Source organism: Bicyclus anynana, chromosome 20 (genome assembly GCF_947172395.1).
Source record: "Bicyclus anynana chromosome 20, ilBicAnyn1.1, whole genome shotgun sequence".
Lineage (NCBI taxonomy): Eukaryota > Metazoa > Arthropoda > Insecta > Lepidoptera > Nymphalidae > Bicyclus > Bicyclus anynana.
Genome location: NC_069102.1, coordinates 3,220,574 through 3,246,015, shown reverse-complemented (window position 1 = coordinate 3,246,015; position 25,442 = coordinate 3,220,574). Strand labels below are relative to the sequence as shown.

Below are 25,442 nucleotides of genomic sequence, written 5' to 3'. Positions count from 1 at the left end.
TCCAGATACGCAGACACGGATGAGAGCGACAGTCCCTACGTGTTCATTTGTTCGAACCCCATCAGTCTGAGGCTGCGGTTCCCTGTCAAGGGACAACATAAGATTTGTGAGTCAAGCCATTTATTCATACTGTAAAAGGCAAATCTTATCTCTATAATATCCTCTTGATTATTAAGTAATTCATTTTGAAAAGGATTTAAGTTTAGTTGTGTAAATAATGACGTAAACCTTAGTATATGATTTAAAAAAAATATTAAAGTACAAAAGGTACTATATCTGCTAAAATATAGAAGATAGATATATGCTGTCGCGACATTTTTTGTAGAAAATGATGTGTTTTGCAAATTTGTAGTACATTATTTTATTCTAACATCAATAGTTTTTGCAGCGCACGCCATGTAAACAAAACTTTTGTACACTTTGGGTTACATTATTGGAGTTTTAGGAAGGATCTCTAATTTTTTTGAAAATAGAATATAGCCTATAGCCTTCCTCGATAAATGGGCTATCTAGCACTGAAAGTATTTTTCAAATCGGACCAGTAGTTCCTAAGATTAGTGCGTTCAATCAAACAAACGAACAGACTCTTCAGCTTTATAATATTAGTGTAGATTAGTATAGATATAAGCTTTTTATTTTAACTTGAAGTGTGTATTTTTTTTTAGTGTATTCAGCATTTAGGTATCCCAAATTGATTAAGTAGAAAATTGCAAAATTTTTGCTGTCAAACTTGGTTATTAGTTCTAGAGATTAGAGTGAATTGAACAGACATACAAAACGACACGAGGTTACATAGAGTATATTAAAATTGCAGTTTTTAGTTTTAAAAAGCAAAGATATTTTAGTATATCCTGTAGGAATATGGGGATAAAATATAGCCTATAGCACCCGGAGATAGTGTAGCTTCCCAACGGTGAAAGAATTTTTCAAATCAGTTGTGTAGTTTTGGAGCCTGTTACATGCAAACAAACAAACAATCAAATCTTTCCTCTTTATAAAATTAGTATATATTTCCTTTACAGATTCCTTGGATAAGAGTATTCATCAAGCAGCATTGAAATCCATTCAGAAAACATCAAAAATGCAAGCTGAAGAAGCTAATGCTGGTTAAAGTTATTATAAAATTACTTTTAAACATACCATACGATGTTTATATAAATTAAAATAAAATAAAACGATTTTGTTACTTTAAGAAATTAATTTATTTACACATTTAACATCTACATCATTATAAATATTTAAAACACACACATACATAACCTACTCTTACACAAAAGTCAACACACACACATATTACGTACACTAATATAATACTATACGAATATATCATTCACGATATATTGGATTTAATACTAATATAAAATGAGCACCAACATGAATAACAAGAAGTCATTGTTAAAATTTATATTTAAAAAAAATTGTTAAATATAGAAATGCAGGTGGGGTTTTAAACAACCACAAATTTTTAAATGCTAGAACTAATATTGCGTAAAACTAGATTTTTTCTGACGCTTTGGCAGTCGAAGAGATTTGGTTTTTGTAACTTTTAAAATGCATCCATACCTGACGTAATGCCAGCAAGATCACTTTCCACCCTAGTGTGTAAAGACAAACGTTAATTATATTGGCCATACTACGCTACGCAAATTACAAAAGCAAAAACTACGTCATCTTGGCTCACAGTCAGGAGCTAACTTTACGTAAGGTTTGGACGCTCCCTTATTAATATATAGGAACGTTATGATTCCTTCTTTTGGTTAAGCTGAGGGAAGAAAGCTTCTATTGGAAGTATAGGGTCATCTGTAGCTATTGTGAAATAACTTGGTATCCTTCTGCTGTTTGACGAAAGAGTTTTAAACATTCCAGGGGTGTTGTAGTCTTTACTAGCTGCTAAAGTTAAATCTGATACTCGCTTTGAATGCTCGAAGAGGCGTTCTATGTGATCTTGATGTTTCTTGTCTGCTATTTTCATTATTGCACTTTCAGAACGCGTTCTTTCTGATGTGATATCGTTTTTGTGATCATTGTTTGCTGTTTCTGTAACTGTTATATCTTGTACTGATTGTCCAATTTCTGAATCTGGAATCTTCTTTCTCTGAGGCCTTTTACTGTGTACTGTTGTAGGACTTGTCGTTTCAGTAGCGTCTTCTGTAGGTTTCGGCCGTCTCTGACCAATTCGGATTCTAGATGAAATCTTTTGAGTCGTTACTTCGCTCTCTGCCTGTTTGACTCGCCCATTATGTCTCGAATGAATTTCCTGTTCGTTGATTTCTGTCTTGTTTAATTTGTATCTTGGTTCTTTGGGTGTGAACTTCTTTCTCTCAGTTGTTGTTTCGACGTCGGTAAAAAGTAACTCGCTGTAAGGATTCTTTCTTGGTGCATGTCTTGCTTTTGGTGTATTTTCTTCTACTTTCTCCGTAGTACTTGTAGTTGAGTTCAGACGATTTCTATAATCTTTGACGCTGAATTTGGGTCTATCCAATTTATTTTTGAGCCTTGGTCTTTGTATTTTTCCCGTTGTTCGCGAATCCGATTCTGTGCGTGCGATAGTTGTTGATTCAGTTTGTTTAATAGATTCTGTGGTAGATTCTTTGATTCCTACAGGTCTTACATCTCTGTGGAATGAAAACTCATTTAAGTTATCGTTTAGGCTTACGGAGACGTCACTTGTTGGTGTATCCTTTTCGTCCTGTTTATGACTATAATCTGGAATTTCGCTGGTTTTCTGTTCATTATTATTCGTTGGTAATTTAGTTGATTGTATACGAGAAGATATTTTCATTATTGGAGACTCTTTACTTTGATCAAGTACTTTTGTAGCTTGTGTTGTTGTATCGATTTTCTCTGAAGGAGTAGTTAGAGGACGTCGGTGACCGAGTAGCTTTTTCCTAATGACCGTGGGTTTTGTTGCGGACGTGGTTGGTAATGCACTTGTAGTTAAGTCTGTAGTTACAGTCGGAGTAGTCAGGCTCGATTCAGTTCTTGTCTTGATAGGCCTTACCCGTGGTCGTATAGTAGGAATTTCCTCTGCAATAGTAGTGGAAGCCTCTGTAGATGCATCTCTGCGGGTGGTTGTCTCTTCTTTGTTTCGGTTTATAGGACGACGTCTTCTGATTTTATTCCTTTTTCTAATTTTATCCTTATCTACTAAAGGTTCAGAAGTGCTAGGGCGTTTAAAGTGTAGATTGGGAGGCAGCGTAGGTAATGTTTCAATCGCTGCGTCGTTAATATCTTTTATACTTATATTATTTGTAATTTGTGTTGTTACATCTTGTTTCTGCGATTCATTGGGCTTTTTCGTCCGTCTGTAAGTTTTGTGGTCATATGTTGGCGTAGACACTTTGTAATAGTATTCCTTTAATTTAGTCTTTCCTATTGGTTCAAAGTCATCGCCCAGAGGTCGTCTGCTCTGTGTGTCTATGTGACTTTCGTAATTGAAGCCATTTTCATAACCTTTATCGCTTTCAGTAACAATGGCGTACTCATCTGCGGAATCAGGATTTGTGGTTGTTGGTTTTTCGAAAATGTTGTTGGTATTCTCAGGTTTTGTAACCGTTTCTTCAAGTTTCTGATTGTTACCATGAGATTGTGGAGTTACAGTCCATGCCGGTGTTTCCGTGTTTATATCTTCTGATACATTTTCCACGACTGCGTATGTTGGGCGATGTGATAGAGCATTGAATGAGTTTTGTAAATCAAATAATCCTGGAGCATTGGCGTATTGTTGGGAAACTTGTTGCGTTAGACCGACGTTGTCAGATAACTTTTGCTTCGTTTTATCATAGTTAATGTTGACAGTTTCGGGATCGTCGTAGTTTTGTGATTGGTAGTAGTCGTTAAACGCACTTTGTGTTGTACTTTGTATGATTGGGGGATTATAAGTGGTTATCTTATTATAGTCGAAGTTGTGGAAATTCTTGATGAACGGGTCTTGGGGACTGGCTTTAAAGTAGTTTTTACTTCCATTGGGATCAATTTTTAACGGTGAGACTACTTTTGTTTGTGGTGTAGGCACATTACCTAAATCATTGAACGTGGAACCAAAGATCAAATGGTTTTGCGTAGTTTGTATCTTGGGGGTGGTTGAAGAAAACAAAGCTGATGTAGTTTTGAAATTCGGCGAATAGCTAAACGAGTTGAAAATTGTCTGCTTAGTCGGCTGTGGGGGTAAATATGTCGTTTTTGTGTTTGGATGCAAATGGTCTCTTCCTTTTACGGATTGTAGGCCAAAGGATCCGAAAGTACCTGAAAAAAAGAAATAAGAAAATGTTAAACTTATATATCTATCAACATTTTGTTTCCTAATAGTATCATCATCATTATGTCAGCCGATGGACGTCCACTGCAGGACATAAGACTTTTGTAGGGACTTACAAACATCACCAATCTGAACCTGCATCCAGTAAATCCCTGCGAGTCCACCCGGTGGGGGGTCGGCAAACACTATGCTTTCTAGTGCGGGGTCGCCATCCTAATACCTTGGAAACTCAACGTCCATCGGCTCTTCGAACTACGTGCCCCGCCCATTGCCACTTCAGCTTCGTGACTCGTTGAGCTATGTCGGCGACATTGGTTCTACGCATTTCTCCTCATTTTACATTTTTAAATTATAGGAGGTTTATTTGTGTCAATTTTGTTATTTTTTTGTTTGCTTGTCGTGATAAAATAAAATATGAAAATCATCCTTTGTTTAGTTTCATTAACGTTAAAAGACATATTGCAGGTAGTTACTAACCTAAAAAACTCGGGAATTGTTGCATGTTGTACACATTATCTTGGAATGGATGTCCATATTGATTGATGGGTAGTTTCGACGTCATAGTTTGTTGCTGGACTGTCTTCACAGGCTTTGCGTTGAACTGAGAAGCTGTTTCGCTGTCTGGTAACTTGTAAACTTCTGGTTTGAAGATCTCGGTTTCTGCGGACTGCGGCCGCTTCGTGTCCTGTCTTGGGTAATCTATCTTCCCATACATGTCCAAAGGTATATTGTACTGACCGTATTGGATCGGCTGAACGTTTGAAAACTGTTGCAATATGTTGTGGTATTGTTGCTTCTGTTTTGTCTTCACAGGACGAGCCGAATACGTTTGTGGGGGGTTCCGGAAAAGCATACTATCTATTGGATAGTTTTGGAGGAATTTGTAATGGTTTAGGTTGTTCGGCAAAGCGAATGGATTGAGGTATGAATTTATTGGTTGGTTCGGAGGTAAGTGGGATGTTACTGGCACAGTTCGTAGTGTTGTGGGGCGGTACGATTGAGCTATCGATGTCAGTTTGTTCACGTCTCTAGCTATTAGGGGTCTCGCTGAGGAATGGTACATCTCTAGACCCGAGACAGGTATCTTGTACGGCGCATGTAGGGGCGCTGTGTTCAGTGAACCGTAGAGGAGTCCACCAGAACCGACGACGGGCCGCCAGCCGCCTTTGGACACTGGCAAATTCTGGAATAAAAATATATTCTTATGTTAATATTAGAACAACAATTTGATGGTGGTAAGAGTGGCTAAGTAGAAAAATATTTGAACCAAAATGATAATGATCTGTCATAAACCGTCCGGATATTTTTATATTTTACCTTTATATTTCTGATAATGAGAACTACGAATAAGGGTTAGTGTGCTTAAAAATGTTTGACTATGTAACTGTAATCTATAAGCTTTGTTCATGATAATGACCAGGATCGTTAGCACCACCAACTTCCTAACTCCGAGCTGCAACTGAGAATTTCTCGGAAGAAATTAGTTTTTTCGATTGACCCAGGAAAACGTTCGACGAATTACCTATCTCAAGATATAAGAAATCAATTGTCGACCATTCGAATACGAAAATATCGTTCTCCCTTTCTTTTCATTGCAACAAATGAAAAATGCTGAGTCCATCCCCACACACTCTCACTCACACTCACACAACTGCCTGAGAACACTGTATAGTAGAATACCTACTTGAGCTTGTGCCACTAAAGATCGTCTCCGATGAGGTCTGTGAGCCGCGACCGACAGCAGCAGCGTTAGTGTTGCCAGCGCCAGCAGGCAGAGCTGCACCCCTGCGCAACAAAAAAAAATCATGCTCTAGTTAAAAACCTTCTTAATATACAGGGTGCTCTGGAGTATTTCCTATAACTTCAAGGTGTTGACAAGTCCACTTATAGGAGCCGAACTACATAACTATTTTTTTTTAACTAAAAAAAATTTTCGTTTGCATACAAAGTAAAACGGTGAAGGAAAACATCGTGAGGAAACCTGCACACCTGAGAATTTTCACAATTCTCTGCGTGTGTGAAGTCTGCCATTATTATTATTGTAAATTTTGATTATTATTTATTCACTTATTTATTTATTCACGGGGATACCCGCGACTTCGTTCACACAAAATTCAGTTTTTCATAAATCCCGCGGGAATCATTTTTTTCAGGATATTTTCCGAATTTTATATTGATTCGGGATAAAAAATACTTATTACTCAATATACTCCTCTATCTTTCAATCAGAAAGCCCCATTAAAATCGACTTAGCCGTAGATTAGCCCGGACAAACAGAAAGACCGACATACAAAAATTTTATACAGCTTGTTTACGTTTTAAATGTTATAAATCATTAATTATGTGTCGTATAAACACATAAATTTTACTTATATGTATTGATTTGTTTAAAATAAAATGGACAAACTTTTTTTTTCACACGGATACAGTTAATACATTGGATACAGTAAACAAGTGCGTACTAACAACCAGTTTCTTCATGTAAAGCTAAAGTAACAGTAAAAGTAGTAAGTAGTAAAAAAGACTTTATTTTTCCGTGATTAAGACCGTCACTTTTGCTTTATGACGTTACTTTGACTGTTACTTACGATGAAGAAACTGGCCGTTAATAATGATAATTCAAAAATAATGACTAACACGGCCAATCAGTTTCTTCCACAAAATACGTTCGTAATTTTACTTTTCAAATAGACATTGACAAAGCAAATGAAAGTGTGACCCTAACGTACACACAGTTAGGGTCAACTTTCATTTAATTTGGTACAAAGATTACTAGATTCGAAGAGAACGGGGAAATGTTAATTTATCATCATCATCATTATCAACCCATATGCGGCTCACTGCTGAGCTCGAGTCTCCTCTCAGAATTAAAGATTAGATTAAATATTAAAAAAAAAAATTGAGCAGTTTAAAAGCATGAGTGAGTGGGTTTAGGCCAATAATCCACTACGCTGGGCCAATGTGAATTGGCAGATTTCACACACGTAGAGAATTAATAAAATTCCCTGTTATGCAGGTTTCCTCGCGATGTTTTTCATTCACAGTTTGAGACACGTGATATTTAATTTCTTAAAATGCACACAACTGAAAAGTTTGAGGTGCATGCTCCAGACCGGATTCATACCCACACCCTCCTGAAACGGAGGCAGAGGTCATATCCACTGGGCTATAGCAACGTAGCGTAGCACATCTCTGATGGAAAAGCAGCCTAAGCCAGGCTAGGCAAACCCGCATTGAAGCAATGTGTTGGGACTGGTGGGTCTAACTCTAAGCTTCATATCCTCTTCTATATTTTATGGAGAGGGGGTTTTTATTAAAAAAAAAGAATGTTTGCCATATTTTTTAATTATGAGCAATATTCCCATTTCCCTTCAACTAGCAGGGATAGACAGTATTAGGAGTGGGTACGACCATAGACCAAACGAGGCGGGGATCGAACCATAGTTATAAGAAACGTGACAACGTTATAAGAAAATACTGATGGAATGGTTGCATTTTTCGAAAGAAAATGTTCGTTTTCCTAAAATACTGTTTAATAATCTTCATAGACCAGAATATACTTTATTTCTTGTAATAAAAGTTGGCAGCCCTAGAGCGAGGGAACGACGCATGACGTCATCTTTTTTCGAGTATGCAGCCGGCTCCATCGAATTATAATTATAGTTGTCACGTCAAAATAAATAAATAAAAAGTAAATAAATTGTTATTGAAACAGCTTCATAACCGATATCATTTAGTCGTAGAATAAAAAAGCGTGTCCGAAGTCGTGGGAACGTCGGATTCGACAGCGATCAGTTCCGCTCTACAAATCTGTTTACAGTTTTCCATTTACCGGCGTTGTGACGTGATCTAAGTAAACGTTCAATCATGATCGATTCATAAATAGGCGGATATGAAAACAATTGAATTTGACGTTTTCTAGACTTCTATTTCTGCGACAGTATACAATATATAATATTTAAGTTGGTCGTTGATATTTAAGTTGGTATTCAATTTTGGTTCGTGTTTTGTCGTGGTTCGTGGTTTTCAACGAGGTACCGTGCACAGAGAACCAGTAGTTATTTAAACCGAAAGTTAGAGTTAGTATAATATATTATATCGAAAGACGTAATGCGCCATAGTTAATTTTAATTTTAAAGATTCGAAATAAGAAATGTGATCAATGTGCGCCCCCAGAACATTTTGCAGGAGGTGCATTTTCATCTACACACTATATGCATGATGCATTATTAACCCATATTCGGCTCATTGCTGAGCTCGAGTCTCCTCTCAGATGTGGTTAGGCCTATAGTCCACCACGCTGGCCCAATACGGTTTGGCAGACTTCACACACGCAGAGAATTAAGAAAATTCACCGTTTAAGACACGTTTAATATTTTAAGTTAATTAAAACAGTCAGTCAGTAAGAAGCTAAGACATGGAATTTATTAACAAGATTATGAGTGACAACAACCTAGACTGATTTTTTTTTAACTGTAAGTTAATAAAAAGCAGTTTATTTTCTAATTCTGGCGCCATAGTTGAGCGTGTACAGGTGAAGCTAATAGCTATTGCATACGCATAGTGAGTTCATCATTATCAACCCATATCACCCCATATTCGGCTCACTGCTGAGCTCGAGTCTCCTCTGAGAATAAGAGGGGTTAGGGAAATAGTCCTCCACGCTGGCCCAATGCGGATTGGCAGACTTCACACACGCAGAGAATTAAGTAAATTCTCTGGTATGCAGGTTTCCTCACGATGTTTTTCCTTCACCGTTTGAGACACGTGATATTTAATTTCTTAAAATGCACAAAACTGCATGCTCCAGAATCGGAGGCAGAGGTCATGTCCATTGGGCTATCACGGCTACTGAGTATCAGTTATAGATATGCAATCATGAATTCATGAGTCATATGAAATATCACATAGTTTCAGCTGTCGAAGAAAAGTTACACAAATAATAATGGAGGTGTCACTTTCTAACGATTGCGTGTGTGGAACGTGCGGATAATGTAAATGATTCAGTATGGGAGCACGTAGCACCATAACGATTCGGAATTGTTATGGCGTTTGCCCAACACTTGCCCAATGTTATGTTGGTAGCTGGTAATCCAACCATAAAAAATACCTACGGAGTTTTAATCAATAAATACCTACCTACTGATAGGTTTATTTATAAAAGGCTTAGGTATTTATAAAAGAATTACGAAGAAATAATTAAAAAGATTACTAAAATAAAATCTAGGTATACTAATATTATAAAGCTGAAAAGTTTGTTTGTTTGATTAAACGCGCTAATCTCAGGAACTACTGTTCCGATTTGAAAAAATATTTCAGTGTTAGATAGCCCATTTATCGAGAAAGGCTATTTTTTTTTTTTTTTTTTATTCTTTACAAGTTAGCCCTTGACTACAATCTCACCTGATGTTAAGTGATGATGCAGTCTAAGATGGAAGCGGGCTAACTTGTTAGGAGAAGGATAAAAATCCACACCCCTTTCGGTTTCTATACGGCATCGTACCGGAACGCTTAATCGCTTGGCGGTACGTCTTTGCCGGTAGGGTGGTAACTAGCCACGGCCAAAGCCTCCCACCAGCCAGACCTGGACAAATTAAGAAAATCTCAATCTGCCCAGCCGGGGATCGAACCCAGGACCTCCGTTTTGTAAATCCACCGCGCATACCACTGCGCCACGGAGGCCGTCAACTATATACTATATATATATACGTATAGGCTATATGATCCCCGTATTCCTACGGGAACGGAAACCAGGTGAAACCGCGCGGCGTCAGCTAGTACTAACATAAGACTGGTCCAGTCTGTATAATAAGTATCATGAATATAGCTAGTTCGGAGCGAATATTCAACAAGACTTTTAAGTATTTTATTTTAGTAAACTTTTAAATTATTCAAGTGGACTAAGCTGGGAATTTCATCCAGTTTCAGGGTCTCTCAAGTATTAAACAAGGAATTCTTAACTGCAGTTGTTTTCTAGAGTCGGAGTTCCGAGGAAGCAGTAGAATGGCGTGAAAAGTTGTCGCTGGAATTACAGGAACATGAGGATTTGCTGTTATAAATCAGGTGGACGCGCAGGGCGTGGCATTGTTGGATTCTCCGTCATTATAGTTTGTGTATACTAAGCCACGAAGTAATGCTAAATTGTTCCATGGTGCCCAAGGAGTTTAGGGGAAGCTATTTTCCTCCCTGCACTAATTTATTTTCTCCCATCTCGGGTCACCTAATTGGGTTATGTGTGTCTGTATTTCGGAATAAAATTACCAAAAATCGAATTAGGCCGAAAACTAAGGAGTACCTAATAAGAGCACAAAACATAGGTTATTTTTTTTCTATTCTAGTCTATTAAAGCAAACCTTCTTATATTTTATGAACATTGAATGATTGATAAAAAAAACAATTCAGAAGAACCGCATTTCACGTGAACGGAGTCGCGAGCGTTTGCGTATCAAACAAATTAAATAAATACAATCACAAGTCGCAAGTAAGTATGCTCCGATGGTCTTTTCCTTTCTAGCAATAAGAATAGTCCTAATTCATATCAGATTTAGCCAGATAGTGCATGTCGTGATCTCGAACGCCGCGCAGTGCTCACCCACCGTGGAACGTTTCACTCTAGCTATTCGAGAAAACTTCGCTACATTTTTACCGTCTCGCGAAATGTGGGAGAGTGAACAAAAGTGTACCATACTGTTAGGAAAATAAAAGTGATTTTCAATAATTCCGACTCCAGGTTGATGCACTAATGTAGACACGATACTGTACTGTTATTAAACGTCGATTTGGCGCTTAATTAAGAAAATTAGCGTACCTACTCATATTGGTAAGTGAAGGAAAAAATTAACGACATATTATATAACAATTGGTAAGGCATATCGCTTGAATACATGAGGAAGAAATATATATTATACGTTTACGTCTATAATATAAAATTCTTGTGGCGCGATGTTTGTTACCGATCTCTTTCGAATCGGCTGGACCGATTATGAAGTCGCCTAGATCCAGCGCCTCCCTACAACCCCTCTAAGCATTCGCAAACGCATGCGACTCTGTCCACATAATATTAATTTTTCTATTTCAACTAAGGCGAAAGTGTTGGTGAAACAATATTCCACCGGGCGAAGTAGAACCATTGCCCTAGTGATAGTTATTTATTTTGGTCTTTACAAGTAATCCCTTGACTACAATCTCACCTAATGGTAAGTCATGAAGCAAACTAGGATGGAAGCGGGCTAAATTGTTAGGAGTTGGATGAAAATCCACTCCCCTTTCGGTTTCTACACAACATCGTGCCGGAACGCTAAATCGCTTGGCGGTACCGGTAGTCTCCCACCAGCCAGACCAATTATGAAATCCTCAATCGGACCAGCAGGGGATTGAACCCTGGACCTCCGTCTTGTAAATCCACTGAGCTACGGAGGCCGTCTTACAGTGAATAGTCTCTTAACATCAGCAGGTCTATTTATTTACTAATTTTGACGTAATATTAGTAGACAATATGGAAAACCAACAAGTTATTGTTACTAATTCTTCAGTCATATGTCTTCGATTTTACTATTTTATTTAATGAAATTGAAATCAACTACGAGTATAGGTAAAAAATGTCATCCAGTGCCTACAAACAAACCCTTCTCAATATCATAGAGTAGGCAAATGACATTGTCCAGTTGTCATTGTTATTTTTGTTAACAATGGGCTTTAGGGAATACGAAAAGTGCTGGTTATTATTGATTTGACAGTTTTTTTTTTAAATGAATATTTGCCAAATCTTTTTTTTTAAATGATCAATATTCTCATTCCCCTCCAATTAATCGCGAAAGACTGCATTAGAAGTGGGTACGACAATAACGGGACGGGGAACGAACCACCAACCCTCGGTCATGAGTCCGACAGCTCTTACCGTTGAGCTATTGAGGCTATATTATTTATATGTTTTCTCTCATTTATTTATTAGTCCTTTTTCAATTTTTAACAATGTTGATATAAAAGTAAAATACAAAACACTATTAAAAAATTATTAAAAAAAAACCAAGCCCAAGTGCCCAAGCAACCGGTGCATTAATAATTATATCTATTATAGCTATAGGTTTACTTATAATATAGCTAACATACCAAAGTTAGCGAATTAACCTACAGGTTTCAAGTCAAATAAGAGAATATATCTCCATCATATTATAAGACTCAAAAGTGATTACAAATATAAGAAAACTAATGTCGAACAAAGGTTATGATTCACAACACTTGTCAGGACAACTTAATTAACAAATCAAACTGTAACCAAAATAAGACCCTAGAATGGCAGAGGATGACCTTGAGTGAAGTCACGTACTTGACAACGATGTGTGTAGGGTTAAAGGCGTCTTTTACTGATATCAAACACTCCCCTTTTCCACTCAAGTCACTCTCCCCGCCTATCCCAAGTAACCCATTACACAACAAGAGATGTGGACGGCTCGAACGCCACGAGCACACTGAAGTCAACACGAGATCGAGCGACGTCATATCCGTCACAGACTACTATTTCCAACACTAAACGGCGATAACAATCATAGTTCCCCATTTGACTACGGAACCGTTTAGAGGAACCTATACTCGTAAGAAAGCTGTCATAAAAATTGCGAGCGTAAAAACGAAACGGTATGCAAAACAATAATTACACAGGAGAAATCTCCATTCGCTCTTGAAATTGTTTACTTTGCCACAACTTTTAAACGAATTAATAGCGTCATAAAGTATTTTTTATCAAAAAGAGTAAATTTAATTTGCAAGATGTTTAAAATATTTAGATCCTTTATAGCTTCATGGGTATGAGATTAAATCAAGTTTAAGAGAGATTTTTGGTTTGATTTTTTGGCTATTTTTGTACATACTTTTAACAATTATACGATTATTTGTGTTAAAGAAAATCGACTTGGAAAAAAGTTGGAATCGAAAAAGTGGACTCATATTATCATGCTGTTTGTTCCCTTCCCTTTAGCTTTTCAGTATAAATTTTAATGTCAAAAGAATAAACTATAAACGATAAAAGTGGAAAAGCAGTGTCAAATAATCAACAAAACAAAAAATTCGGTTCATTCACCATTCTATGCATTAGACATCAACGCTGTAGCGCGATGATGTCTATTGCATAGAGCAATGAAATAGTGCATCAAAAATGCATATATGTTTACATACCTACAGAATATAATTAATAACATGTAAATTAAGTAGTAAACAGACTGAAAAGACTTATATTTACCTACTACTGTTCATAAATTACGATAAATGTTACCAGCAAACGTTCCATTGTTTCACCCGCATAGTTCTCGTTCCTTAGAAAATGGGGATAAAATATAGCTCGTGTTAAGAGTATATTTTATTTGACCAATAGAAAGATACACCTACACAGAGGTAAAGAGGTGTATCTATCTATTTGTAAAATAATTTTCAAAATCAATTTGGTAAATCCAGAGATATCACCTACAATCTCGCAAACTTTACATCTTTGTAATATTAGTAAAGTTTTTTTATTAACGTACCTACCCACATTTTTATTAAGGTACACAGTACCTTCGTTCACAGTATAGGAGATGTACTCGTAGTATGGGTGTATCGCTTCTATATCGAATGACCTAGTTTTTCCTCCAAGTGGTGAATAACGCGTGAAATTGATTTCATCCGCCACTTTACCTACGTTGATCGCTATTTATGCGTCACAAACAGCCGTGTCTTTTGACCGAATTTACTAGAAGTTTGTATTTTCACAACTATAAGAAATTGCAGCATTACAACTATAACTTTGCAGTTGTGTGTATTTTAAGAAATCACGTGTCTCAAACGGTGAAGGAATGAGGTGAAGAAACCTGCATACCAAAGAATTTTCTTAATTCTCTGCGTGTGTGAAGTCTGCCAATCCACATTGGGCCAGCGTGGTGGACTACTTGACCAAACCCCCCTCATTCTGAGAAGAGGCTCGAGCTCAGCAGTGAGCCGAATATGGGTTGATAGTGATGAAATCTAAAGATCAGAAAAATCTAAAACCACTAAAGCCAGTAAAATTGTCGATGTTTATCATACTTAATGATTATTGCTATCAATCTTCTGTGAATTTTTGTGGTTTAATTAATAAATAATTAAAACCATTTTTTAGGATAAAAAATACTCCCTTTTTTCCTCTATTTAAGCAAAAAGCTCGTGCTAAGATTAGTCGTGAAAACCATCCAACGGGTGGAAATCGAACCATAGACATTTCGGATTTGAAACCCAATAAACTGCAACGCTGTTGAGGTTTAATTGACCCCAAGTAAGTAAGAAAGTGTTCACCCATGGGCACAACCGCGTCACGTTTGTATGGAAAGTACGCGAGCCGACGCGAAGGTCACGGGCGGTGAATCGTAATGAGCGTACGACTGTTGGCGGAATAACGATGTGTAACAATCGTGTTGGTATTGTAGACAACGATTGATTCAATAATTATTGCAGTTGATATTGATTGTGAATAATAAAAGCTTATAAGTTTACTCATCATCATTATTAGGTGCCTTCTTCCAACTGAAGTTGTACTGTTGTTGGCGGTCATGTGTAGAAACTAGAAAATTCTTCCGATTCCTAATAAGCTTTATGTTACAAGAAATTCCAGACTTCGGTCTATCGAGTAGGGGATCCAGCAACACTGCGCTTTCCAGTGTGGTGTCACATTCCAGTACCTTTGGACCCCAACGTACATCGGCTCTTCGAACTATGTGGCCTGCTCATTGCCACTTCAGCAAGGCTAATCTGTAACAATGTTTGTATAACTTGCAATTGCGAGTTTCGAATTTACCTCTATCTTTGTCCTAACACGATACTATAGATAGAGATAGAGATAGAGGAGAATTCAAAACTCGTACTTACGAGTTATACGAAACATCGTTACAGAATAGCTCTACAGCTTTGCGACTCGTTGAGCTATGTCAGTTGGTTCTTCTGCGGATCTCCTCATTTCTGATTTGAGCACGCAGAAAATCTCCAAGCTCGTTTCATCGCCCGCTGAGTAGCTTTGGGCCAAATAAGGCAAATAATCATTACTACTCGTATACTCAACCCTATTTTATTATTTTTCGCCGAATAGTTATTTCTTACAATGCTACAAATGTTTTATTGGTTCTTCCCACACATCATGTCAACTGGTAAGCTTTTTGCTACAACGAAAGCAATCTACAAGTTATGTATTACGAGTTATTGTGACACTGATGGTAATCTATCGTGGGAAACAGTTTGTGGAGCATCGAACTATGAAGAATCTGCAAAACACAACAAAGGCAAAGTGGAGGAGGGACCAAAAAATATCGATCAAATACCTAAACAACAATTTTATTAACTGACTTAAAGAAAGAGGTTTTGTATTCGGTCCGTATGTTCATCTCCGATTTACTCTAAAACTTCTATGATGTGATTTTAATATGTTTATTCGAGCAACAATTCGTAGGGGGCCGACTATGTCCAACAAAGTACCGCACTGTGTCAATCAATCTGAGGCAACTGACCTTCTGACCAGTAGGTACATAGTAAGTAGCACTTTCCTAGTCGAGCTCTGACACTAAAAGCTCTACTACCACTTGTTGTATAAATGTATATTTTTCATTATACGGTTTGGTCATTATCATCTTTATCAGACGATGGACGTCCACTGCCCGACATAGGCCTCTTGCATGGAGCAGCAACGGCTTGATTTCTTCGGCCCACTTGGTGGGGGGTCGACCAACACTGCGCTTTCCGGTGCGGGGTTGCCATTCGACCTTGGGGCCCCAACGTTCATCGGCCTTTCGAACTATGTGGCCTGCCTATTGACACTTCAGCTTCGTGACTCGCTGAGCTATGTCAGTGACTTTGGTTTGTCTGCGGATCTCATTTCTGATTCGATTAAATTAGATAGATATTCGCAGAGATACTCCAATCACAACTCGCACCATCGCCCGTTGAGTGAATTTGAGCCTTTTAATAAAGCCCATAGTTAGCGACCAAGGCTTAGATTTGTAGGTCATCACTGGCAACATGCACTGTATGGTTTGGTATATAATTTGAAATCTGTTTGTTTATCCCTACAAATTATAATTATAGTTTATAATTGAGTTCAAAAGCATGTGATTATCCCGTTAAAAATTGTTTTAAAATCAATTCCACACTTAGACACTGTCACTTAATTTATACAGGATACTGCAAAAAATCGGTGAAATAGATTTTTGTCAGTGACGCTAAACATAAATTTACTTTAAATATTATATCTTGACCCGGTACATAATCACAAACTGTAAATTAAACTTTCGTGACAATTATAACCCGGTCACATAAACTATTAAGGAACACATTCACAAGTAAAATTAAACCAGCAAGGAGGTTATAGCCATAAATTATATAAGACATGCGTGAGAAGTTATACGGAAAACAACCGGCTACCGACTAAAAGCTAAGTGTTTGGTGCAATTAGTATTTAGTTCATAAACACATGTGAGCGAACTGCGATCTGGCACGAAACTTTCTTTGCAAACTTACACATCATGTAATGACGCGAATAGTAAACAAGATAAAGTTTGTGTTGGCGAGTACCGAGTACTATCAATTCTTCTTCGTCACTACACTCTTGACTCTTGACAGATAATCGTGGTTGTCACAAAGGGGTTCAACAATTGTTCGCTCGTAGGGGTTGTGGCAAACCCTACGAGCGAACAATGGAGAGCAGTTTTGACTTAAGTCAATCCAGCGCATTGGTGGGTAATGAGCTATACATAAAACATTGCTTGTCCTAAATAATACTCGTAAGCTAAAGTACAAAGAAAGAGGAATATTAAATGGGCTGAAATTTATGAAAGCCGGAAAATTTTCCGTACGCGCTCCTACCAGAGGTACGTACGTACGTACGTACATAAGCGAGTATCTATGTAAGTACATTATTCACTTCTGGAGATTAGTCTAGCTGTGGCTTTAGAAGGTCGAAGGTTTCAAGCATCGAGACTCAACCATCCAAGTATATAGCGCAGTTTAGTGATATTTTCTACGGGGTAGTAATAAAAAAAACCCTGGCTGAGTTTGTTATGGGCTCTTCTCGGACAAAGGACCGTTTGGAACCCTTGTAACTTTAATTTTAAGTTTTCCACTTTAATTCTCGTAACATTGATGCATCGCTGTCAAACAACTGAAGCACCCTAATGGCGCCGAATATCTATGAGTGTATTGCCAGATATAGGAAATTAATGGCAGTCTGTCTTCATATGTACATATATGTGCGTGTCAGCGTGTACGTTTATACGAACTGGCAGAATTAGGATGCGTCACTTTTTGGTACAGGAGACTGATATTTCAAGAGTGCTTGTAAATTAAGCCTGATGGAATTAAATAAATTTAAACTTCACCTTTGAATTTCTTTACAACTCAGCCCTTGACTACAATCTTGAAATGGACTTGTTAGGACGAGAATGCGCTGCAATAATAAGCTGACTCTTCAAATAGGCAAATGTCAATTGTTAAGTAATGAATGACGAGTAAAATTTTCTAGTGCTAGTGGTAGGCATTTAATAGTATTGCTAAGTCATAACTACTCGTGCCTAGCTCATGATAATTGACAGGTGAATGTAAACGCGGAAAGTTATGTCTACAGAATAACTTAAGCAGACAAAACATTGCGTTAAAATCGAACAAGTTTTCCTAGTTTAAGTTCAAAGTTTAAATTATTCAACACAATCAAATACTGTACTATACTGTACTGTACTCTTTAGATTTATTTTTGTACAGGTTTGAAAGACGCCAAGTTCATAATCATCATCATCATCATTAGCATCCCATATTTGGCTCACTGTCGGGCAAGAGTCTCCTCTCAGAATGAGAGGGTTTAGGCCAATAGTCCACTACTTAAGAACCAACATCAATCAAGAAAATTTTCAGGTATGCAGGTTTCATCACAATGTTTTCCTTCACCGTCTGGACACGTGATATTTAATTTCTTAAAATACACATAGCTGAAAAGTTGGAGGTGCATGCCCCGGACTGGATTCGAACTTACGCCCTCCGAATCGAAGGCAGAGGTAGTATCCACTGGGTATAATAAACTAGCGGAAGCTCGCAACTTCGTTAGCGTGAAATTCAGTTATAAATCCTGCGGGAACCATGGACTTTCCAGAAAAAGTAGCCTATATGTTGCTCCATAACCTGCTCTATCTTCCGTGAAAGTCTCAAAAGAAACTTACGGTAAAGTTAGTGATGTGACGGGCAGTGTCCGTGATAAATGCGTGACAAATAACAATACTGTCACATACTTAAACCACCTGTTACCTAACAGTTATAACTTTTAACAAAGGTCGTTAAGTGTCATAAAGTTTGCATAACGATTTTACGCTCCAAATTCAGACATCCACAACGTTAGCTGACCACAATGTAAAGCATGGACAGGTATTACAAAACGCTACCAATTTCGGTACAGCACTTTCTTAGGAGAAAGTTGTGATCACTTACCGAAATAAGTGTTTCGTCCGCTCTGATTAACATCGATATATTTATTGTAACTACTTAGATTTCTTAGAAGTCCACTGTAAAAGTGAAAATAGACTGTTTTTATTGCCATTCAAGAGATTACTGCTACACATATAAATTATGTCGTCTTTTTGAACTCGCTAGGAAATTATGCCTTTGCCTTGGGCCCATGGATAAAATAATTATTCATACTGCTGCATAAAGTTAAACAGTATACTATGTGATATTCATGCTGAAATAAAGAAAATTATGCATATGGTACCTAAACCATGGTGGTGAGCCGTTTTCCTTCCAAGCCATCTTCCATAATTTGGTGCGTCCAACAATTCCCCCCTGAAAATTGTCCGACAAAGTAGACCACTTCATTTTAAATGTCTTTTTTGCATATCTGAGGTTTTCATGTTTTTTTTTTTTATTTTATTTTTGTTTGTTCGTATAATTACTTTACTCATTTATCAAAAAAATATTTTTTCATAGTATTTTATTCATAGTATAAGCGCAGCTAAATACTCATGATATAATTGAATATAAAAAGGATCTACATGTATGTTTATAAATCTACTTAATGAACAACTCCGTCCATCAAAGAAAACCGTATGAAAATCCGTTCAGTTGTTTTTGAGTTCATTGCGTTTAGAAAAAATCATATGAAAATCCGTTCAGTTGACACATATTTCGTTATAAATATAATATAAGCTGTGTTACATTATTTTATAGCGGTGTATAGTGCCTTATTATGGCAAATTTCGTTATTTAATTCAATATTTCCTCCTCCATAACTATGTGACCGATTGCGTAGACAAATGACGTTAAAAGTGAACCAATTTGTCCACAGTGAGTTCAGATTCCTTTTCCCATATGATTAGAAAGCGGCCGGCGTGTATAATGCGGAAGGCCATTGAATCGTAGGCAATGAATGACAATGAAAAGCAATGAGCGGGAAAAACTCAATTCAGGGGTGGGTTTGCGATTGTTAGCCGTGTTTTCCCACGAGAGGGAAAGCCTATAGTTTTTCTGAAAGACATGTTGCATGTTACATTTCATTGCGTATGTTTTCAATTAGAGTAGTTTTCAAATTAAAGTAATTTTTGTATATTATAAGGTTATGAAATCCATTCTTATTTTTATTTAAGTATGTCTAAAATATTCCGGAGGGTGTGGGTTCGAATCCGGTCCGAAGCATGCACCTCCAACTTTTCAGTTTTGTGCATTTTAAGAAATGAAATATCACGTGTCTCAAACGGCGAAGGAGAACATCGTGAGGAAACCTGCATACCTCTTATTCTGAGAGAAGACTCGAACTCAGCAGTGAGCCGAATATGCGTTGAGAATAATAAATCCTACTAGAAGAAGCCTACTTCTTCTAGTAGTCTTCATGTAGGTGTATATATAAAGCTTTTATTCTATCTCTCAGAAACAATATTATATTTTGAAGAAAGGCCAATAGTCATACAACTACATATCTAAAATGTTCACTACACGGTGATAGCTTAGATTTTCCATAATAATAGGGAAAAACATTTCATAACCGCAAGTGAAGTGGAACTCTCGTGTTTGGCAGAAAATTATACAGTTTACATAGACGGAACTGATTACGATAGCGACAGAGGTCCGAAAGCTTGTGCTTACCATGGTTTTCTGCGAGCGAGTCTCTTTTTAATTTCTCTTTCACTTGAGTATTTATATGTTTTAAATGCCTACTGCAGGCAGCACGATGTGTATTTATACATAACTTATCACCTTCAGTATTGTAAATATAAAAGAGGACATAATCCTACTAGCCTATCTTCCAATCCGCATTAGGCCAGCGTAGTAGACCTAACCCCTCTCATTCTGTGAGGAAACTCGAGCTCGGCAGTGAGCCGAATACGATAATGATGATATCAATGTCAATTCAACGACAATTAGCCCATCGACAAAGTTACAACATATCCCAACTGTATCTATCTATTCACATGGGTGTACATTGCAACATGTGCTGAGAGCATATCACATACCTGCCAGGTCTATTGTTAATAGCTACTTAAGTTATAGTAAGTAGGTAACACGCATATGTATTCACGACACGCTGTATCGCAATGAAGGATATATGGCCATAAATCTCTTTGTGATTTTGTAACGCGAACTAATAACACCATGGTTTAGTGACTGCGAAATAGGTGGAAAAAACATTTGAAAATGATATATTATAAAAATTGCTTATATTATATAGATTACGCTCGCTAAAACCCGAGAAAAACTAGACGGTTGTATTAATTTTTCAGGTTTTTTGCTCTAATATGTATAATCTCGCGATATTGTAATCTGTCGATATATTGTGAACTGAATACTGATTACAATTTAACGTGTTATTTTTCGGTATATTATAATCACGAGTGAGATTATAAACTAACGTATTTTACAACTAGCTGACGCCGCGCGGTTTTACCCACGTGGTTCCCGTTCTCATAAGAATATGGGGACAATATATAGCCTATAGCCTTCCTCGATAAATGGGCTATCTAACACTGAAAGAATTTTTCAAATCGGACTGGTAGTTCCTGAGATTAGCGCGTTCAATCAAACAAACAAACTTTTCAGCTTTATAATATTAGTATAGATTTGACGGTGACATATATATAGTTTTTACACTTCCTAAACACACAACTCGACATTGTAGACTATATTTAGGTAATATGTGTTTAAATAACTTTCATTGTTTAATAAGCGACTAAATGAAATTAAGACAATTATGCACATTAAGTCCGCCTCAGTTTTGATGCGCTAGTATAAATATTGACGACCTCCGTGGCGCAGTGGTATGCGCGGTGGATTTACAAGACGGAGGTCCTGGGTTCGATCCCCGGCTGGGCCGATTGAGGTTTTCTTGATTGGTCCAGGTCTGGCTGGTTAAGCTTAAGCCGTGGCTAGTTACCACCCTACCGACAAAAACGTACCGCCAAGCGATTTAGCGTTCCGGTGCGATGTCGTGTAAAACCTAAAGGAGTGTGGATTTTCATCCTCCTCCTAACAAGTTAGCCCGTTTCCATCTTAGATTGCATCATCACTTACCATCAGGTGAGATTGTAGTCAAGGGCTAACTTGTAAAGAATACAAAAAAATATATCGTTAAGGTAGTACGCACGTACCGCTAACATCAAACGAGTTAATAGAAACCGTTTTGTCAGCAAAAAGTACAAGTAACCAAACAAACGAGCTCCGCTGGCTATCTCCGATGTACTGTTTACTGATGGGATGATTTCATCTAAAACTAGTTGTTCACACTTCTCGAAGTTACAAACTAGAGCACATTACAAGCACACCTACTTATATTTATTTCTTAAATATACCTTTTTAGGGTTCCGTAGTCAACATGGAACCCTTATAATTTTGCCATGTCCGTCAATCTGTCCGTCCGTCCGCATTACATATAGTTGTCAGTAAGATAACTCGGAGTCTGTTTAGATTAGAAAGATGAAATTTGGTCTTCTTCTTCTTCTTAGCGTGTTCCCACTATGTGGCGTCCGCTTTCCGACAATCTCGCCCACTTTGCCCGATCTGGGGCATCCGACTTCTTAAGTTTATTGGCTCTCGTCTCAAGTCCGCAAGTAGGTACGATGTAAAGATTATATTTGGTATGACGCCGCGCGGTTTCACTCGCGGGGTTCCCGTTCCCGTAGGAATGTGGGGATAATATATAACCTATAGCCTTCCTCGATAAATGGGCTATCTAACACTGAAAGAATTTTTCAAATCGGACCAGTAGTTCCTGAGATTAGCGCGTTCAATGAAACAAACAAACAAACTCTTCAGCTTTATAATATTAGATATTTATATATTATATATTATAGATGGGTATGTTTATAAATTACGTCTATAAAGTGGTAAAAAAATTGTGAGGATGAATCGAGGCTTACTTAATCTACGCACTTGGCCGATTTTTTTATTAAATGACAAGTTAGTTTTTAGTTTTCTACGGTTTCTATGCATCGTACCGGAACGCTGAATCACTTGGCGAAACGTCTTTGCCGGTAGGGTGGTAACGAGCCACGGTCGTTGCCTACCAGCCTACCACCAAAATGTCTAGGCAAGAAACTTAGCATTTGAATGGAGAAATATGGGCTGAATATCAACTGCAGGTATTACGAGTAAGTTTATTTCAAGACTGCATCGTCACTTAACATCAAGTGAAATCGTAGTCAAGCGCTAAGAGTTTGAGGTTAAATAAACTATACCATATAACCTGATATACGCGTAGGTATTCTATTTAGAGATTAGCGATTTAGGCTTCCACTATTTAAACTATTACAAAGTTAGCCCTTGACGACAATATCACCTGATGGTATGTGATGATGCAATCTAAGATGGAAGCGGACTAACTTGTTAGGAGGATGAAAATCCACACCTCTTTCGGTTTCTACACGACATAGTATCGGAACGGTACGTCTTTGTTGGTAGGGTTGTAACTAGCCACGGCCGAAACCACCAGCCAGACCTGGACTAATCGGCCCAGCCGGGGATCGAACCCAGGACCTCCGTCTTGTAAATCCACCGCACATTCCACTGCGCCACGGAGGTCGTCTAAATATATTAAGAGTAACAAGAAGAAGATAATGTTTAAAAAATGGAATCTGAATACGTAAAAAATACAAAAAAGGTAAGTAAGAAAAACGATGGGTATTTGGCTATAATAACTAGTCGATTGAATTTTTTTTCAGCGCGGAACATAACATTTCTTCGTGCTAACTGCACCTAAGCGAAACGGGACCAATGCTATAAAGAAATTAACAAAACTAAAGAATGATGCAATACTGTAACCGGTTGTTTGTATGTTTGTTAATTACGCTGCAGCTACTGAACCGCTTTGGCTGAAATTTAGAATTCAGATAGATTCTACCCTGGATTAACAGAGAGGCTACTTAGTTTTTGTACCGAAAACAACCATGGCTCCCGAGGGATACTAAAACCCTTTTACGCAAGCATGAGATCCGTGTTCGCCCGGTGGATATGAAATATGGTTCAAATCCTTTCCAGGGCATGCACCTCCAACTTTTCAGTTATGTGCATATTAAATATCATACGTCTTTGAGACATGTGATATTTAAGGTGAAGGAAAAACATAGTGAGGAACTTAAGAAGTGCATTTTAAGAAATTAAATATCACGTGTCTCAAACGGTAAAGGTAAAACATACCTAAGAATTTTATTAATTCTCTACATGTGTGAAGTCTGCCAATCCGCATTGGGCCAGCGTGGTGGACTATTCGCCTAACTCCTCTCATTTTAAGAGGAGACTCATGCTCAACAGTGAGCCGAAAATGTTGCTAATGATGATGATGACGTAATTAAAAAAAAATTGAAGTAAAAGATCTTTCCTCACGCCTGACATAGGGAGTAAGTAAGCTAGTCTATAGATACGTTACGAAAAGTGTAATCTGGCGAGGCGAACGCACAGAGAGAGCTAATGAAACAGCTTCAGTCGAGGTCTAAAGCACACTCGATTTTTTTACAACCATAGTTTTAAAAATGAATAAAAGAAACAAAAATAAATGACGGTTAGACAAATAAGACGGTTGATATCTTTTTCCGTTGAAACACGAAGAGATCGTCGGCTTTTTGCTGCAAGCCACTCTGAACGCACTGATTACTTCTAACGGTTTATATTTTTGCATTATTATTGCCTTCGACGAACGATAAATTAAAGAAATAACACTTTAATAAATTGAAAATATACGTTCCTTTATTTGAGGTATGTTTTAATTATTACTAGTGGACGCTGGCTGTATTCTAGTTTTCGCAAAATCTCACGGGAACGATATATTTTTTGAGATTAAAATAGCATATTTCTTAATCCAGTGTATTATCTACTCAAAATGTCAATCTAACTCTATTCAAAATTTCACTAAAATCGGTTTAGTAGGTAGTTGTTGCGCGAAAGATCAACTTACATACACAGTTACACACGAACTTTTGTCTCTGTAACATACTTTATGTGATTTTTAGTTGTTATACAATATTTTATAACAGTTTTTTAAATCCAAAAGGGTTTAAGCATAATTATTTGCGTATTTTTGTCTACAAAGCGGAAAAAGGTCAATGTCGCAATTTTGGAAGCAATATCCGTCAGGTGTTTGAAAATAAACTATATTTTTCCAATATTATCATAATTAAATTTTGATTATTATAATATTATCTATCCATGTGTTTAGGGTTGACTAGGGGTTAATATGAATAATATTTCCTGTTCGACTAAGCTCTTGTTTGGAGAAATTACGATAATATTCTTACAGGCAAGGATCGAACTTTAGACTTATCACAATAGGCTCGGCTTTTCACAAATCGTGGAATTTTTAAGGCTTCTAATTTGTCGATGTCCGGTAGCGGTTGAATTATTTCATTATTCTATTATAGACCGAATCATTGCAAAAATAAAAAAAAATAGTCTCGTTTCTTTTATAAATATACCTATTTCTTACAATATCTTTGTCTAAATTCTAAACAAACCTACTTTAAAATATTTGTCTATGGTTATGTAGAAGATAAAATTAATTTCAAATTTGGAACTCACCGTTCATTTTATCACGGCTACTCCACACGTAGGCTCACAATGTAAGGCCGCGTACACACGTTCGCATCACTGTCACAACACTCGCGGTGGCAACGCACGCACAGTTGCAACGGGTAACAGCGTCTGAGCCACTGAGCGGCGCTCCGGTGGTGGTGGTGTT

The 25,442-nt window shown here is 37.4% G+C and overlaps 2 protein-coding genes across 2 annotated transcripts in view; one reads left to right on the top strand and one right to left on the bottom strand.

The window, feature by feature from the left end:
* The window catches only part of LOC112052874 (activating signal cointegrator 1), a 14,215-nt gene extending 13,019 nt beyond the window's left edge, over positions 1-1,196 (top strand). Inside the window, exons 11-12 of the mRNA XM_024092108.2 lie at positions 6-106; positions 1,023-1,196. Coding sequence (XP_023947876.1) covers positions 6-106; positions 1,023-1,111 — 190 coding nt within the window. The 3' untranslated portion in view covers positions 1,112-1,196. The remainder of the gene's footprint in view (positions 1-5; positions 107-1,022) is intronic.
* On the bottom strand, positions 1,179-25,442 carry LOC112052875 (mucin-3A). Its single transcript, XM_024092109.2, has 4 exons — positions 25,283-25,442; positions 5,943-6,043; positions 4,736-5,441; positions 1,179-4,245 (listed from the first exon to the last, which is right to left on the bottom strand). Exons 1-4 carry the CDS (start codon positions 25,287-25,289, stop codon positions 1,739-1,741), a joined length of 3,321 nt encoding a protein of 1,106 aa, XP_023947877.2. The 5' UTR covers positions 25,290-25,442; the 3' UTR covers positions 1,179-1,738.